This window comes from Perca flavescens, chromosome 17 (assembly GCF_004354835.1).
Source record: "Perca flavescens isolate YP-PL-M2 chromosome 17, PFLA_1.0, whole genome shotgun sequence".
In the NCBI taxonomy this organism is placed as follows: Eukaryota; Metazoa; Chordata; class Actinopteri; order Perciformes; family Percidae; genus Perca; species Perca flavescens.
Window position 1 is genome coordinate 21,944,396 of NC_041347.1, and position 18,125 is coordinate 21,962,520.

At 39.5% G+C, this 18,125-nt stretch overlaps 1 protein-coding gene and 1 long non-coding RNA gene across 2 annotated transcripts in view; both read left to right on the forward strand.

Annotated features, from left to right (window-relative positions):
* Positions 1 to 4,282: 4,282 nt before the first annotated feature.
* Positions 4,283 to 8,376, forward strand: LOC114571670 (uncharacterized). Its single transcript, XR_003694701.1, has 4 exons — positions 4,283 to 4,369; positions 6,545 to 6,619; positions 6,938 to 6,990; positions 8,318 to 8,376. It is a non-coding gene; the product is annotated as an uncharacterized LOC114571670 (long non-coding RNA).
* Positions 8,377 to 15,629: 7,253 nt separating this feature from the next.
* Positions 15,630 to 18,125, forward strand: part of ank3a (ankyrin 3a) — a 119,272-nt gene continuing 116,776 nt past the window's right edge. Inside the window, exon 1 of the mRNA XM_028603171.1 lies at positions 15,630 to 16,249. Coding sequence (XP_028458972.1) covers positions 16,181 to 16,249 — 69 coding nt within the window. The 5' untranslated portion in view covers positions 15,630 to 16,180. The remainder of the gene's footprint in view (positions 16,250 to 18,125) is intronic.

An 18,125-nucleotide genomic window follows, 5' to 3' on the forward strand; every position in this document is an offset into this window, starting at 1 on the left:
TGGGACCTTTAACACTCTTTCACTGTCCTTCCTTTTCACTCCATTTCCTGTTCTGGTACTCTGATACACCACAGACACTCACAGTAAAACTTGATTGTGCAGAATGTTGACAGGAGTGGAAACATCCTTCTTTGCTCTCTTCCTCTTTCATAAACCATACATTGCTCTTTCTGTACCCATATATGGCACTCAGTACACTCCCAAGGATCTCTGTGTCCTCTGACCTTTATTAAGGTTCACTTTCTCTGTAATTGTACACACACGGTATGGCATGAACGCATACTTCATGCACGGGTGCGTTTATTTTTATGCATGGGTATGTGTGTGAGTGTGTCTATAAATGTGATGAACACAGAGTACCCATTCAGACTTGTAGTTAAGGTGAAGGTGTTAAGCCGATGAAAGCTTTCTCTTCCATTGCTCCTCTAAGTGAACTTTACACACATACACACACACACACATGCTTCAGCAGATCCATTACATCCGGTCTTAAACCGACTTCACTAAATACTTCCGACATTGTTCTGACTGTGAAAGGGTCCAGCTGTTAGTGCATTTATCATCGAGGCTTGGAGCTGATTCTGGTTGCCTGTCTGCACTGCTGACACACAGCAGGAAGATGCTTCCTTGACTCAACAACTGGGAGAGAGACATTTTTTAGCCGACCCATCTTCTTTCTACACTCTCCTTTGCTCTCTGCCTACTCATGACCTTACCCGACCTGTTTTTTGTGCTCCATCAGTCTTTTTAAGTAGTGCTAATTGGGCATCCTCTTTCTAAAATGCATGGACTCACCATCCTATTCCAGTCATTGCAGCCTCTGAGCACATCAGCTACTTCAGCATTCAGTAGGTCTATACATGCGGTTTTAAAGGGGTCAGAATGCCCATTGTTCTTTTTAGAAATTATCAATTCTTTTGTTGTATTACGTTATGGTTAGTACGCTACAGTTTAAAGAAAGAAAAAGGGCTAAAATCAACAAATTTCAGTCATCTAACACATGTGATAGATTAGTATTTGAATGTAGAATATGTACATATTTGCCGTATACGCCCTGATGTCGTCCCTCCCCGCAAGGACTAATCATCATGGGCATGGATTCGGGAGTGATGATAATATGTTCCCCCACTGCAAACATTGACTCAGATCCTACAGGTGGATGTTGGAGTGCAGGTGAGAATTTTGAAATGCTATATGAACAGTGACAACATTAACAACGACATTCAACCAGACATTTTCAAGTGGTGACACAATCAATGTCACCACTTGCTCCCAAATGAACTACACATACAATAGTTAATGTTGTCTACTGCGGTAAGAGGAGAACGTCATGCAGACCCAAACTGACTGCCTGAACTACATGTAGCTTGCAGTAGTTTTGCAGGTGATGTGGTCATAAACCAAAGTATTGGACAAATGAAATGTTTGACCTGATGATGGCACTAGATGCAAATTCAGGAACATGAATGTCAAAATTGTGCCACATTTCATGGGAATCCACCCAACAGTCGCCGAGCTATTTCAGTGTGAACAAAAGACTTAGTGTCTGACCGACCCACAGACCGACATTGCCATTCTATGTTGCTAGCATGGTTAATATACTGTATGTTCTGTTGTCTTTAATAGATGTCCAAAGTCGTTTCCGCCCTTGGTCCCATGGTAAAGGAAAAGAGCATATGCAAGCAAGGGATGTCATAAAAACAGATCAAGTTTATTTGGTAGGGATGTGAAAAAGGTCATATCCGACATCCTGTTTATTTCACCTGATCTGTTAATTACACAGGTTAGAGCTTTGATTGCTGTCAGCCACACCCCCTTTGGTTTGGCCAAGCTAGTATATATATATATATATATATATATATCCCCTTGTGTCTCATTCAGTTAGGTCAGTTTGTTTAATTCACATTCTATTTTGTTGTTGCTATTTAGAGTATAGTTATATTTTGTTGACCTCTTTTATAGGCCTAGTTCTGGATTTATATTGTTTTACATTTTCTTGGGTAAATAAAAAACCCTATTTTTCAATCAAAACTGCTTTCCTCATGGCCTCACTGCTTGGTTCCTGACACTGTTACAAAGCCATGCAATAAGCTTTACTAAAGGGTAATCATGCCAAAAACAACAACAATAAAACTATGTTCACTCGTTGCATTTCATGATGTTGTCTCATCTGTTTGAGTGAATGAGAAAAAAGGAAAATTTGATTTTATGTGCCTGAAAATGAACAGCCACCAGATCAAAATGATATGCTGCAGTTATGGATGAATGAATGATGAAGAAGTGGAAATATTCAGCGCACTATATGCACAAAAAGATGCTGGCACCTTTACCATGGGGATGCACTGATGACACACAATCTCAAACACAGACTTCATTTATCAGAACATTCCTGGCTCCTTTTCATACCTGCGTGCATGAATGGTTGGACACTTTGATCACATCAGTGTTGGGGAGAAGATAACAGAGCTCACAGTGTTCTTTAAGTCATGTTTAAACACAAAAGAGCCCCCCCCCCCTCCCCTTCCCTTTTTAGTCTGTGCTGATTCACAACGGTCTGGAACCAGCCAGCTCTGGAAGCTTGTCTCCATGGAGACAAGGGTGGGAAGGAGAGTGATGATGTTGCTGGCAGAACAGCAGTCCCGAATCAACCATGTGTTTCAGTATGTTTGTGTGGATGTGTGGGTATACAGGAGACAAACAGAGAGAGAGAGAGAGAGAGAGAGAGAGATTATATTTTCATCTAAAAATGAAGGGTAATTTGGTTGTCTAGCATTGCATGCAACATAGCTTTTATCCAGTCAGAGGATGACTATGTGACCTGTCAAATCTGAGGATAAAAATAAACCGCTTGTATTGAAGTATTGGCATGCTCAACATTGATTGATGGTACAGGTTGTGACAAGCACATTCTCACATATTCAGATTGTAGATAGAAACACAGAAACACGAAGCAACATTTAACAACTCAAGCTAAAATGTCAATAGGAAGGCTTGGCCCAATTTCTCCTTTCCTTTGAATATACAGTTTAAAAGGCTGTATATTGAGGTGAGGAGTCTGAGGGGTACATTTGAAAATTCTTCCCAGTGCCTGATTTCAGAGGAATTTAACAGCTAACCCATTTAGCAACACTGACATTACAGGAAATCTGGTTTGATAGTTAATAGTGGTGTTTGTTTCAGCGACTTAAATACTGTACCAGAAACAAATGATATGTCTACAGAACTGGAATTTCAGAAAGCAGTTAAGATGTAGATGCACTGGATTTGATTCTCAGTACCTGAGAGTATTTTTTGTATTTGTCAGAGAAAGTATGGCATATGGTCACAGTAATATCCAATTGAATTCTAAACCAGTAATTATTGCAAATGCCACAAGTTTGCAGTTGCACACAGAGTTGCAGTCATGAAAGTGATGATGATGATGATGATGATGATGATGATGATAATGATGATGATGATGTGGTACAATGCAGTTGTTGAGTCAAAAAGGACAGCTTTTGTATCTGCCACTTTGTTTCGTTGACCTGCTGTGACCCACATCACTAAAATTAAACGCTTGCTTTGGATGCCATGGTGATGGAGAGGTGTTAATGGCAATTTTAGAAGGTGGTGGAAATGGTAGGGGGGAGGATCGGTTAGTCATTGTTTAGCACAACGTGTGTGTGTTTATGAGACATGAGTGAATGACACTTAGTTGGATAGAATGGCAAAATAAGGGTCTCCTCTAAAGAGTCCATTGTTTTTTGGTATCAGGTCTGACTTTAGCCCCAAGGAGATTACATTTCCCTTACAAGATACTGAAATTGGACTCCAATTTGCGGCTTGGCATTCCGAGGTTAAGATAAACATTGAAATGATATTTTGCACCACTTATAGTTGTGAAAAGTATTAGTAGTACCGGTATTACTAGTCATCATAATAAAAGCTTTTTAAAATCCACTTTTATATTTGTGAAAACAGAAAAGTGATTTCACTGTTTTCTCCATCCAGATAACGATCTAGTAAAAAAAAAAAAATTAAAAATACACTACCTAGACTTGATAAACCTGGACTATTTTAACACTAAGACTTCAGACCCCTTAAAAACAGTTTAAGATTTAAAAACAGAAAAATAGTAAACATACTGCTTTAAACCCATAAGACCACTTAATAAGGTCTTCATCCAAACCAGCTAAGGACTAAACAACTAGGTTAACACAGACATAGAATCACAGGTTGTTATTTATGTATTTGGGGGGAGGGGTTGTTGCAATTTTTGCCTTCATTTGATTGCAGACAAGAGACAAGGGGAGGAGGAGTATAAAATGCATAGCTAGGTCCTTCCTGAATACTGTGGCTGCTTGACCCAGCTACCTTTAACAGACCGAAGGTAACTCAAAAACAGGGTTGGGTTCGCAAGTGAGCTAGCTAGCTAGCTAGCTAGCTAGGTTAGCTCATATATATATATATATATATATATATATATATATATATATATATATATATATATATATATATATATATATATATATATATAAAACACGTTTTATATCTAACACTAAGGGTAAACTAACGTATTAGCTGCCTGGGCTGTTACATTACATAGAAACATACTGGTTACAGCAGGCTTAGCTTGTCATTACATAAACGTAACGTTAATGCACTGAAATGCGTTTGTAACCTCTAGAGGGCAAAAAACCTCTAACGTAAGAGGGTTCACGGTGCAGGGACTATCGTTATCTGTTTAACTTTAGCCATGATTTGGTGTTTGCTACCAGTACCACCGAGAGAAAAGACAAAGTTTTGTTGGAGGTTGAAGGACAACTCCCAGACAACAAAAGCAGCGAGACAGATATAAACCAGCCAAACGTGTCACAACTTGTTCAAAGTCCTTAAGATAACATCAAAGAATTTCTAACATGCAAATCCTGTTCCCAGTTCCCACCATGAAATATTGGTTCTACTTTTAGTTAATGTTGTTAATCTGCCGTTAAGCTAAATGCCCATTGTTGTGAGCTTTCAACTGTAATATTATTATAACGAGAAAGCTCAAAATAATGATTTAATTTCTCAAAGTAAGGACTTGGTTTCTCAAAATAATGACTTACTTAGCTAGTTTTCCAAAATAATGACGTAGTATCTCAAAATAATAGAAAGTCTGATTATTTTGAGTAGCCTACAGTATATCTCAAAATAATCTGACTTTCTAAAAATAATGAGATAAGGTTAGTATCTCAAAATAATGAGAAGCTTCTCAAAATATACTAGGTCTGTCATTTTGAGATATTAACTATTTTTTTTAGAATGTTTCTCATTATTTTAAGATACTATTTTGAGATACTATTATTTTGAGATACTAGCTCAGTCATTACGTGTTTTGAGAAAGTTTCTCATTATTTTGAGTTAAAGTCATTTTGAGGTAATTGCTTTGACTTTGGGATTGAAATCTTATTAACGCTTTTTCTTAACATGTTTTAGGTTTATTGTAAGTGAACCTATAACGTTAGACACCAAGAAACGCTGTGTGTAGCCTACATCAAAAGAAGTTGAAGTCAAAGCATGCAACCTCCAGGTGTAATTACAGTAATCATTACCGCCATTCACCACACCTGTGCCTTTCATACTTTGACAAGTCAAAATGTCTAATATTCAAAAAGCAACATAAAAAGAAGTTAGATAAGCTACTGACAGCTGTAAAAATGTAATTATTAATTATTAAGGGATAATGGTGAGACAGCTCCAGGATACAAATTGTATGATGTCACTTTGTCTTTTATAAACAGAGAGAGCATCAATAGACTTTGCACCATGCATTGATCAACACTCTGATCAACACCGTGGCAAAAAGAATACATTGGGGGTTTATTGGCATTTTTGCAATCCAAGCCTCCAATTACACTGGGGTTTTCCTTTTAAAACTAACATGTCAAGCAAAATCTTTTAAAGATGTTCAGCAGATAGCCTACCTAAAGTGATTTGTTCTTAAAAAAAGCAATGCCTTTGATTCTGTTGTGCCCTCACTTCACTGTTTGCCAGAGTGAGCATGTGTAGACGACTTAGCACAGCAAAATAACTCCTTTGCCAAAGGGCTACTTAGGGAGATAACATAGCATAATACATTATGATGAAATTAACCAAGACAACAATGAGTGACATTTAGAGCTGGAGGGGGTACCAGACTTCTAGCATAATCACATTTCTCAACATGCTACTTCAACATGAGGACATCGTGATGTAGTTGCATGGCCTCGGGGGGAAACAAATTACATTGTATAAACATAATATTCATATTAATACACATTTTGAGTATAATAAGGCACTTCTAATATTTACAATATCCAAACAGGAGTCATTCAAAGGGATATGGGTTAATCATTGTATTTCCATAAAAAAACAAAACATGGTGTTTTTCCTCTCCAATCCAAAAATGATACATATTGAATCTTTATTCTATCCTGTGAGTTAAATCACTTATCGTGCCAATTTTGACCTACCTCCCCTTTTTTCCTCTCATCACCTCAGTCATGAGTGCTGCCTTTGGTTTTGCTCTCTCTGCCCTACATAGAAAAAAACAGCTCTCTCATACCGGTTCTCCATCTTCTGGGACTGCCATCCAGACATTAATGGCCCGTTTAAGCAGGTAAATTTAATTTAATGCTGTTTCAAACAAAGTTATGTCAAGCTGTAATGGTAGGTAATGGTTGTGTCTGTGTGCTGACTCACTGGAATAAGTTATCTAATTCCCAGGATAGAATGGCATCCAAATGCTATCTTGTTCAGTCATTCCACGAGTCAACAAGAACAAAAAAATCACAAAACAGTGTTGATTGTAAGCATTGTTTACAACCAGCATGTTGAGTACTCCTATGACAGTAGAGCTGTGACACTGCAGATCATAGCGCACTTCTAGTTAACAATAATAAAACTAACTACTGTCATTTGTTTGTTTTTCCCCCAGTTGCACAATCCACGTGTCTCTTTGCACTCCTCTCTTTGCAAGTTTTATCACATGTGAGTATTGGGAATGTTATACAGTATAAAGCATTTAAAATACTTTAAATTTATTAAATATGTACTTCTGGAAAAAAAACAGATATCAATCACAACACAAACTGTATAGGCTAGTGCCTGCTGAACATTATTTTATTTGTAAGGGATGTGTGCAATATGTAAGTGTGATACCAAATGTGTTGTGTTGTGTTTTGTTACGAGTTTCACATTACATGGAATCTTTTGAGGTTTAAAAGTCGTCTTTAAAAGTAAAGTATGATAGTTATGATCGTTTAGACTTTAATCATCCCTGTCATAACATATAACTAGAGAGCTTTCTTTTGTTGCCCAGTGTAAATACAGATGTTTAATGAAGCCAGAACTCTAAGCACAGATTGATCTAAAGATTACAGAGATGTTTTTTGCTGCATTGGATAGGAAACAAAGATTAGACTGGAAAATTGCGGCAGAGAAGAGAGGTCACATGCAATAATAAACCAAAGCCATATTAGTACTATCATACAATGGTCTGCACGTTAACCCACCAGTTAATTGTTGTTTGCCTCCTAGATAGAGAGTGTTCTTGTATGTATTTTTGGCATACTGACTGGAGCTGTAAGGCTAGATAAAGATAAACACAAGTTTAGGCTGAAGAAGAGTAGAAATGAATGTTTGAATTTTAGCTATATTTTAAAAACCCGCTGCCATAACAATCTTGTAAATTACCTGAAGTGAGCCGTTACATGAACAGACATTTACTCAATGTAAATCCACACTTTGAGACTGTAGTGAACCTGACTTCCATAACAGAAGCCTCAGTAGTTTTTTCTTTACTGCAACAGTTGACCGAAGACAGATCATCAATCATGAGGGAGCACCGACTGATTGCAAAGGCACTTTTTTTTGGTCAAAGCCCTCCAGCTGTACTTAACATTTCAATGATCTGTGGCTGTTTTCGAGGTGAATCCTGACCTGGAGAACAGGTTTTTGTCAGGTTTCATCACCTGTCAGAGGAGGCATGTCAAAGAAAAAGAAAAAAATCTCTGGTAGATTCTTTCATGACGTTTTTCAGACATCACTCTCATCACACGGAAACCTAATTCTCTCCATTTGAATTTAAAGGCACTAAACCTCACCTGCTTACACTTCACTGTACATTTCAGGATGAATATGGGTTTCTGTGTGCCGTCTCATCATCACTGTACTGTTATTACCTTGCTTAAGGAGTGGTCACTTTTACGTCAAAGTAGTTATTTCAGGAAATAAAAAGAAATAAGAAAGAGCGGGAGTCTGCTGTCTGCCTGTTCTCATACTTTAAGTAACTCCCTTCCTCTGCTTCCTCTGGCAGCTCCAGCACAGGGATACTGGATTGACTGGAGAGATCAGGCAGAGATCAGGCAACCTCTGGACATTGCCGTGTCAGTAACAGCAAGGCAAGTGCGAGACTTTTAAGCACATCTACCATTCACACTGTGCTCACTAGATACAGGCCAATAGGACAAATACACATCTTTTTCCCACTGACACACACACACACACACACACACACACACACACACACACACACACACACACACACACACACACACACACACACACACACACACACACACACACACACACACACACACACACACACACACACACACACACAGATGAATACAGTTATTTGCCAGTGCATGTTCTGACATGTCTTTAGAAATGTGTGAAAAGCCTTTGCACCAGCACCCCGACCACGAAACTGCAAGATGCCTCAGGAGGAAAATCTAAATGCTAAAATCAATAGTCGTCTCTTTGTCATGTTTGCATAGCATGCTGCATTAATTTTCACAATAAGTAGCCAGTAGTGATGGGAGTGCTTGGTACCAGGAACAGTGCACTGAATAATACAATACAACAGTATTGATTTTTAAGAACACTGCACGCTGGAAAGCAGAATGCGCCTCTGCCAATTAAAATACATCATGTTTATTTGCTCTAGGATGATGTGTTTGAATGGGCTTTACAATATTTGCAGAGTGGATTAACCGACTGTAAGGAAGCATCTCAATGTTATACAGTTCCACAGATGGGGAAACGAGCAAAAATGATTTTATTAAGGGATACACACATGCAGTGTTGGGAATGTTCACTTTCCACATGAACTAGTTCAAAGTTCAGTTCACGAATTTAAAAATGAACTAGTTCAGTTCATAGTTCATACTTCAAAATTTTGAACTAAGTTCACAGTTCCAAAAATTAACTAGTTCATAGTTATTTTTTCCATATTTTGCTGCGAGCTATTATTTTTCAAAATTATTGCAACAGCCCATATAGAACCACAGCAATTATTTCATCAGTTTTAACACTGAAACTATGCGTCAGATTTCATCTTCATTTCCAATCAGTTCAACGTGCCGTTTCAGATTTGCTGTAGATGTGACTGAAGTGTGGATTTTCTTTTTGAAAGCCGGCGGGCAAAGTTTGCACAGAAATGTAAGATTTTTCCCATCCTCACCGAACTTGTCATAAACTCGTTTAAATGATCATACGAAGCCTCCATGCTGCTCTGCTTTTTGTTTTGATGACGCATGCAGCGGTGCGACACTGGTGGCTGGTGTTATATACTGTCTATGGTGTTGCCAGATTGGGTGTTTTTTCCGCTACATATTAAGGCCTGTTTACGGTGTGTTTTAGCCAGGTTTTCGCCTGCAAGGCTCTATAGAAATCTGGCACCCTATTGAACAAAGTTAAACTGAGAGCGTGCCGTTCACAGACGCCAGAATCAATGAGTTCAACTGTAACGTTCAGTTCTTGTTCGTCCAAAATATGAACAAGTTCATGAACTATCGTTCAATGAACGCGTTCAGGCACACGGCAAACATGAGTATGTTTATAAGATGCATTTCAGCGTGTTTCTTGATTCTGTCCACTCGAAAAGAACGGCAACATTAAGTCGTTTCAGGAAATCACCCAAAAACAACATTTGTTTATGTTAAGGTGACAAACATCTTGAACAGCCGTTGATCAGAAAACTCTTACATGTGTCGTTCTGGAGAACATGGAGTATTTTCGTTTTATTTGGAGGACTTGTTGGAGTTGTTGTTTTCAGTTCATGGATGTAAATATTCATGAATATTTCAACAATGTAAGATTCATTGTACAGCATCAAGTATGTTGTACTTCCTTAAAAATGTACTAAATTGTTCCTCTCCTTAAATCTAAATAAATCCTAAATGATCAAAGCTAAATAAATAGGCACATGAATCAGATTCAATGTATAGTAGCCCTGCTGAAGATAATCAGGTTGCTTGTTATGCTCATGTTTGTGTTAATATTGGTCAGTAATACAAATGACTCCCCAAACATTAGAATAAAACCGACAGTTAAAATGGAGCCCTCCTTCCTCACAGCTCTTTATCAGTCGGGGAACACCTGTCCAGACCTGACCTGATTACAGAGGAAAGTAGGTCTGAATTTAACCCTCATTGTTGTCACACATGAAAGGACACAGCTGAAAATGAGCCCCTCACTCTTAGCTGAACAGGCTGGGTGCAGTTAAAAAGCATGTGTATACCTGGTCCTGTATTTCTGTCTTTTAGAGGCTCTGCATGTGGGTAGTTTTGTAAATTTGAGTGGCCATTTGGATCTGGGCTCAGTTCTTTTTAAGGGCCATTTGTGACTCAGGACTTGGCTGGAGTTAGTATACGGTCCTCATAAGGATAGAAGTACACCATTCTTTTAGGTGTGTCTAAGCTTTTCTCAAGGTCTCTAGTCAAAATTTGCTGAATTATCTGATCTATCCATCCATGCTGCTATGACCAAACATATTTATCTTTAATTGAAAATGCAGTTTTAAACGTTTGCTTGGCAGGGTGTTAAACACACATTTTCATGGTGCAGCTTGACTTGGCAAATTATCTATAGATTACTGCAGTAAATCAAGAGCTAGTGTCATAGGCAAACTGATTGGGGTAATAATGGCCGCGCTTGCAATTGTTGATTACAGATAAACATACCAGTCGATTTCAAAATGTGAATTGAAATGAGATAAAGAAGTACATCCGCTGATATTCTGTGCACGGCCGTCATTGAATTGATGCTTCGCTTGGCATGATTTATTGGAAGGTTATTTTCATGGAGGGAGCAGCATTCATCTTATGTGATGATTGATTTCTAGTGGATGGAGCACTGGATTTGTATGGAGCCCCTCCCATCAGGAGCCTGGGATGGGAACCCCCTGTAGAGCTGTCTGTCAGGCCCTATCAGGCCTCTGCATACAGCATATTGATCAGGGAGATGTTCGATCCCCAGCAAGATGGATGTGAGAAGACACTTCACTGCGGAGGCTTATAGGGTGGCTTTAGTCACAGTCTGGGTAGTGACATGTCTGAGTTACAGTCGTGGCAGAGAATCCTTCCCAGATTTACATGTACATTAGCAAAGCCATTTCAGTGGAGGTTTTCGGTTAGTGTGGCTTCTTGGATCAATGTACCTTTCAATATTCGTAGCCATGCTAGTGGCCTGGCTCTATGGATGGCAGTGTCAGAAACGGAATATATCACTGAAATATCTCAACAACCATTGGATAGATTGCTGTGAAATTTTGTATCTTATTGACTTTTATGATCACCTGACTTTACCTCTAGCGCCACCAAACAGGTTGACATTTTTAGATTTACACTTAGGTCTGCTTAGTATCTGAATGTGGTATATATTCTGTAAATCTTACATACATGTTATGGGACTTGTTTGACTGGCTAGATTTTAATGAAGTGTGTTTTAGCCAGAGACAATGCAATAACAGTTTGAGCAAACAATAAGAGTGTTTGGTATCCAAACAGGAGCAGAAAGAGGAAACTATGACACACATTTGACTGTACATATTTGTCTCTTTCTTTCTGTTCATCTGTCAGTCAGATAACTATCTGTATCTCTCCCTCTCTTTCCTGATGCTATATTATCAGGGACGTCATGGCTGGTTTGGGGGCGCTATGCCCTGCTTCTTTAGCGGATTACTGCAAGCAGAGAAATACTTCTTTTGATATGGAAATCCAACATCCCCACCAAATATAACTCCCCCGCTGAAAAGTGTAGCAGGAATAGTGTGTGCACATGTTTATAAGTTGGGTCAGCTATAGCCACCAAGTAAGCCAAGCCAAGTGTGTCCAAAGATAAATAAAGCTGAAAGTAGTGGTACTGTTTAGTGGGTAACTGTGTTGTCTTAAGAATAGACAACACAGTTAAGTAATAGCTGACATTTTATTAGGAAAATACAAAGAAATGGGATGAATAAACATACATTTTAGGGACTAAATATTGGCAATGATTTCCCGAATCGATTTGATTCCAAATCACAAGGTCCCGATTCGATTGCATTTTAGATTCAATTCGAATTAAGTGAGAACATTTCAGTTATAATATAAATTTTGCTTGGATATAAAAGAGTTTCTTTTGCTGTAAATAGTACAAGCAAGAAGCAACCCTCAAATATTTTTTATAATCCACCAGGTTAATGTTTACATTAAGAATTGACCCCCCCACAAAAGGGGGTAGGTTGCAGTTATATGTTGCAATAAATGGAGATAAACAGATGTGAATGTTTTTTTATTCTGTACGACTTAGTGGTGTATCCCAGTGTGAGGTGTGAGGCTTATAAATCCTAATAAACATCCGGCTGATGGAGCTGCCTCCTGGCACAATAAATAATAACAGCTGCTGGCACCAAGTCAGAGGAACCACACCCTGAAACACGTGCGCACACACACACACACACACACACACACACACACACACACACACACACACACACACACGCATGCATAGCGAACATCAGCTGTAAGCACTCACAAAATCAAACGTGCACGCATCCCCATTAGCGATACTACATGCACACTTTATGTCACACACCATGGAGTAGAGAGAGGACATTTCCAGCTGCAGATTAATGTGTGAAGAAGTTGGTAATCTTTCTCTCCTTCTCATTCTGAGGTTAGTGTAGATGGAGGAAGGTGGAGTGAAGAGAAGATGACAGAGAGGAGCATGATGGTCTCGACTGGAGAACATCATATGTCACTGGTGCTACAGCTGGTAGTCTGTCGTGAGCTTTCACTTAGGTAGAGCCCAGTGTTGGGGTTAACCTTATAGAAGGTAAATCCTGGAGTCAAGTAGATTGATAGCTTTGACAACTTTGGTACAATATTTTGATTTAATGCATGCATATATTACACTTAAAGGAATTTGTGAATCAGCCTAATCTCAGTTTCTTTCCACATTTATTTATTCATTCAATAATTTTGTTGGTGCCAAGTAAAATGTATCAATCATCAACAGTACACTCTAATAACTCTGTTATAATCAAATTTAGGCAACACCCCGACATGGTGCTAGTAAATGCCTGATTGTCTTCTTTATTGTCTGCTTTACATTTCGAATGATCATATACAAAACCTCAGTAACACCAGTTTAACTAGTTTGATTCATGCATTAGTTGTTATTTATCATACTCGTTCAGTCTGATTTCATTTAGTGGTTTGAAGTTGTGCATGTGCCAGACAGACAGCAGAGTAACAGAGTCAGAACAGTATTTCTGTACACAAACAGCAGCAAAGCCAGTGGTGATGGGGAAGTAAACTAAACTCATCACACTCCCTCCATCTTCCTCTAATGAGATGTTTCCTGTTTGCTACCAGACAAGCTTACAAACATTTACCCAGTCATCACATGGAAATAGTCCCATTATCACAGTTGTTGTTTCTAGTTATGTTTCTTAGCCAGGGGTTTGTTGAAGAGGAAATGAATAGCTCAATGAATCTCGCCTATTTAAGTAAAGGATGGATTAATAAATATTTCTAAAGTAAAGCCTTTGTGTGCTAACATACTGTAACCTTCATTTGAACATGTCTGTAATTTGATTTCATTTTGAAAGTGCCCTGCCAGTAGTGTTTGTGGACTGTGTAGGCTTCTGTCAGTTGATTTTACAGTTTAAAAATAAACTTGTCAGTGCTGTACTGGACAAACTATGTAACGAAGACGATGTCTCTAAGTTAAAAATGTTCTTGGCATTTTTGTACGGAAATGTCTTGCTATTTGTCGGCAGACAATACGCTGATAACAAGGTATCTGCAACAAGCTAATATCGGCCGATTTATCAGCCTGGCCGATTTATCGGTCTAGCTCTAGTTGTCATTGTTCAAGTCATTCAATGTCAGCTGCAGGATTTTAAGTGTGACTTAGACTGAAAATGAAGCACATTTTCAGTTTAATTCGTGTGAATTTGACTGCTGGGGTGTTTTGGCAGTCAGTATTTATTGGCCATAACCAGCAGATGAATGTGATACAGATACTTGCTGTAACTAGCTATCAATAGTAACTAACTCTCTGTGTTTGGGAGCGTCGGTGTATGTGTTTAATTCAGCTCGGCACTTACCAGGATTTTGGGTGTTTTGTCTTTTGTTGTACATTCTTGAAGTGGAGTTGTGACATTACAAGGCCTCTGTTTTTTCCTTAAGTTGAAACATTTTTAAGTTGGTGCATCTTTGCATCTATTTATATATCTCTTGTGTCTTTCCATTTGAAAATTACTTTTCTAAAGATACTGGCCTTCATCTCTCTGTTTTGAGGCCAAGGCCTAATTGACATCAAACAGCATGGTGGTGATGGCATACAGCTCGTCAGGAGCAGGAGGGAGGGAGGGAGGGAGGGGAGGGATGGTTAACAGCAATTTACCCCCCAGAATAAAGAACCTGTTGTTTAGAAGGAAATCACAACAAACCCTGCCTCTCTGTGCCTCTGTCTGCCTCTCATTTGTTCTTTCATCCTCTCCATGCCTCCCTGGTTTGTCTTTTTCACTGATATCACATTGTCTTCTCGCCCCCTCTACCTCACTCCTTCCCATCTCCTCTCTCCTGTCTGTTTCACACCCCTCCTCCTGATCTCTCCCTGTGTCACCCAGAGCTTTTCGTTCCCATTTTCTCCCCTTTTCCCTGATCCACTTGCTTTCCTCCTGCTTCATTAGCTAGATGTTTCATCAGTGGGGAGCTGTCTTGCTGTCTTTTTGAGGTCTCTCTCTGTCTGTTGAGTCAGATAGTTGGATATTGTTTGGATATTATCAACCTTGTGTGCACGTCTTCTTTTCTACCCTACGCCTGCCTGCCTGTCACACACACACACACACACACACACACACACACACACACACACACACACACACACACACCTCAGTCAACCAAGTCAGTCAGTCAGTCAGTCAGTCAGCCAGTGCCGGGTGCAGTTCTGTTCTGTTCCAGTTTCCAGTAAGCTGATCCTGCTGGCAGAGGCTAGTGGAAGACTTCCTTTTCTGGAAGGACCTGATGCATCATGTTAATGATCCTCTCTCTCTCTCTCTTGCTCTCTCTCTTCCTCCCTCTCTCTTTTTCCCTCTGTCTATGTCTCTCTACTGGAGAGTCTCATTTCATATCACAACGTCTGAGCAGGGAGCAACAGCAGAAAACATCCAGCCGGCTGAGTGAAGAGACTGTGTGGATCACGCCCCCCTCTTCTGTCTCAGCCTTACACTCTTTCTCTCTTTCACTAACACCATTTCACACTCTTTTCCCTTATTCTCTCTTTTACTTTCTTTCTGTCTTTTCTTATTCTGTCTCTCTTTGTTTTTGTCTCTCTTCCCATTTTTTTGTGTCTTTGTCTCTTTCTCTTTTGGGAGAGTGTCTCCACACTTCAGCCTCAGGTAGGCAGGTCCACATCCAGCCGGGAATACACTCCTTCAGTCTCTATTCTTTCTTTCTTCCTTCCTTCCTTCATCATACACATCAACATCCTCCTCCACCTTCTCATCTTCCGCCTCTATCTCTCTACTCTCCTCCTGCCTCCACACCCTGCCTCTGAGTGCGCTGGAGAGAGTCGCCAATTGCGCACGGCAAAGGCAGCAAGTGGGAGTGGACCTCGGCGAACTAGCTTGGAAGCGTGTGTGAGTGTGTGTCTGTGAACGTGGAAAGGAAAAGGAGAGGAGGAGGAGGGAGAGAGCATCAGCACAGTCCTCCCAGTCTCTCCTCTCTTCACGCACACTCCCACTCTGCATGGAACAATCCTTCCTTCACAGCTTCTAAATGGACATTTCTGTGGCAACGATTCACAGTGAAGACAGCAGCTGCTTGCCGCTCCACTCCACAAGCTCCTACATGCTGGATTAAAAAAAAAGTGAGGAGAGGAGAGGAACAGGGGGAGATCTCTGAACATGAGTGAGGAAGCTAAGGAGAAAGCAGGCAGCGGGAAAGCAGCCCATCGCAAGAAGAAAGGCAAAAAGGTATGTGAGACGATGAGCCTTCTTTGTCTTGGTGTGCTTGCTTTTACTTAGTTGTTGCTTAGATTCAGCAAAACATGTTTTTTTGTGTTTGTAAGGGAAGTAAGAGATTGTTGGTTGAGGTGAGATTAATGTGTGAGGTTGATGAACCCATTACAAAGTGACTGAAGGCGTGTTTGACCATGTTTTTATTCATTCTGATTGAGTCTTGATTTATCAGCACATATCAGATTTAGTGGGTTTGTATTACATAAGAGACAATTTATTTAAAGCACAGCCTGTACACCTGGTTGTTTTTCTGTCAAGTGTTTTTATTTTATTTGAAATATCTTTCTTCCACAAGCTCGCATGCGTCTATGACATGCGGAAGAAATATTTGTTTAGCCTCACCTGGAATGCAACCAACGCCTATTGAAGAGCCGTCTGTCAGTCACCAGTTATTATTATAATCCTGATGTTGTGACTGGTCGGTCTGGTTGTTTTGCTGTGGGTGATTGGCTGGGGGAGCAGTGGTATGTAAAGTGGAGAGAGAGTGTGTATAATGGGAGGCAAGGGGATGTCCTCAGGGGTTAGGGTGGGGGCAACTGAATGCACACAATGCACATGCATCTGTTGTACTGTCTGTTTGTGTGTATGTGTCTGAGACACATGCATAGTTTTCTAGTTGTTGTTATCATGGCTTTTAATTGAAGGTGTTTGGAGCCACAGAAACATGTTTTGACTTATGAAGTGGAATGTGTGTGTGTGTGTGTCTGTGCGTGTGCTCACATGTGTATACATATATAAATATATGATTTTCAGCTTGTGGTTTACAGTTAAACACCTTTAGCATGTACGTTTGTGGTATAAGCATTACTAAAGCACGTCTCTGGCCTGCTCCTGTGCCTCCCATGCTGTTCTGTCAGTGGGGCTAGCTTATGATAAATGTATTTTTGTGCTGAAAGCCATTGATCATACACAAACAATGTCACAAAATACACCCGTTCATATACACACACAGAGTATTTTCCAGACCATTTGAGCTCAGATGGGGCTGGAGCTACTTTCGAGGTGGCCCTTGAGATCAGGGATTTGCTGGACAAGGAAAGACCAAAGCAAAGCAGAGAGTTACTGAGAAGGAAAGTGATTCTGTGTTTGCCATTAAATAATTTATAGCTGCTGTGATATGTGTCACCCTCAGTGGTGAAGCTGTCAGCCTGGTTCCTCAATGACAGCAAAAGACAAGATGTTCAAAGTATTGACTTCAGTAATGAAATGTTGACTCAAAAGACACGTAGTTAGTGGTGGTAAGGCTGTTGAAATGTAAATTGAACAGAAAAGTCGAACAGAATAATTAAAATACAAATAATAAAACATATAAAAGGATTATGAGCGATTTTTGCGTATAAGCCTCAATGTCGGCGAGAAGTACAGTAACAAAAAATTGTACTACAGAAATGATGTTTAATTTTAAATATACTGTAGAAGCTGTCTAATACATAGTTTGTTCCCAGAGAGTACTCACAACTTGATTTTTACACTGTAAAATGTCCCACTGAATACATATTTTAGGCACAAGGGATCTTAATTAAACTGTTTGTTTATGTTAAAGTGACTATATGTAACTTTTACATGTTTCTGAAACTGTGTAATGTTCCATCGGATGATCATAAATGACCTTTAACAGCAAACTTGACGTTATTTTATATAGTTTTTATTATTGCCTCTGCCCTAAAAGCTAAAAGGGAAAGTGAAAGACAACGGGCAAAACATGAGTCAATCTCGGTCAGGCTTTCAACAGATAGAGACAAGACCTTTACGACAAGTGTGGTAAAAACACTACCACTTTTGTCCAAAAATGTATGAATATTGGCCAATCAGAATCAGTTGTGTACACATA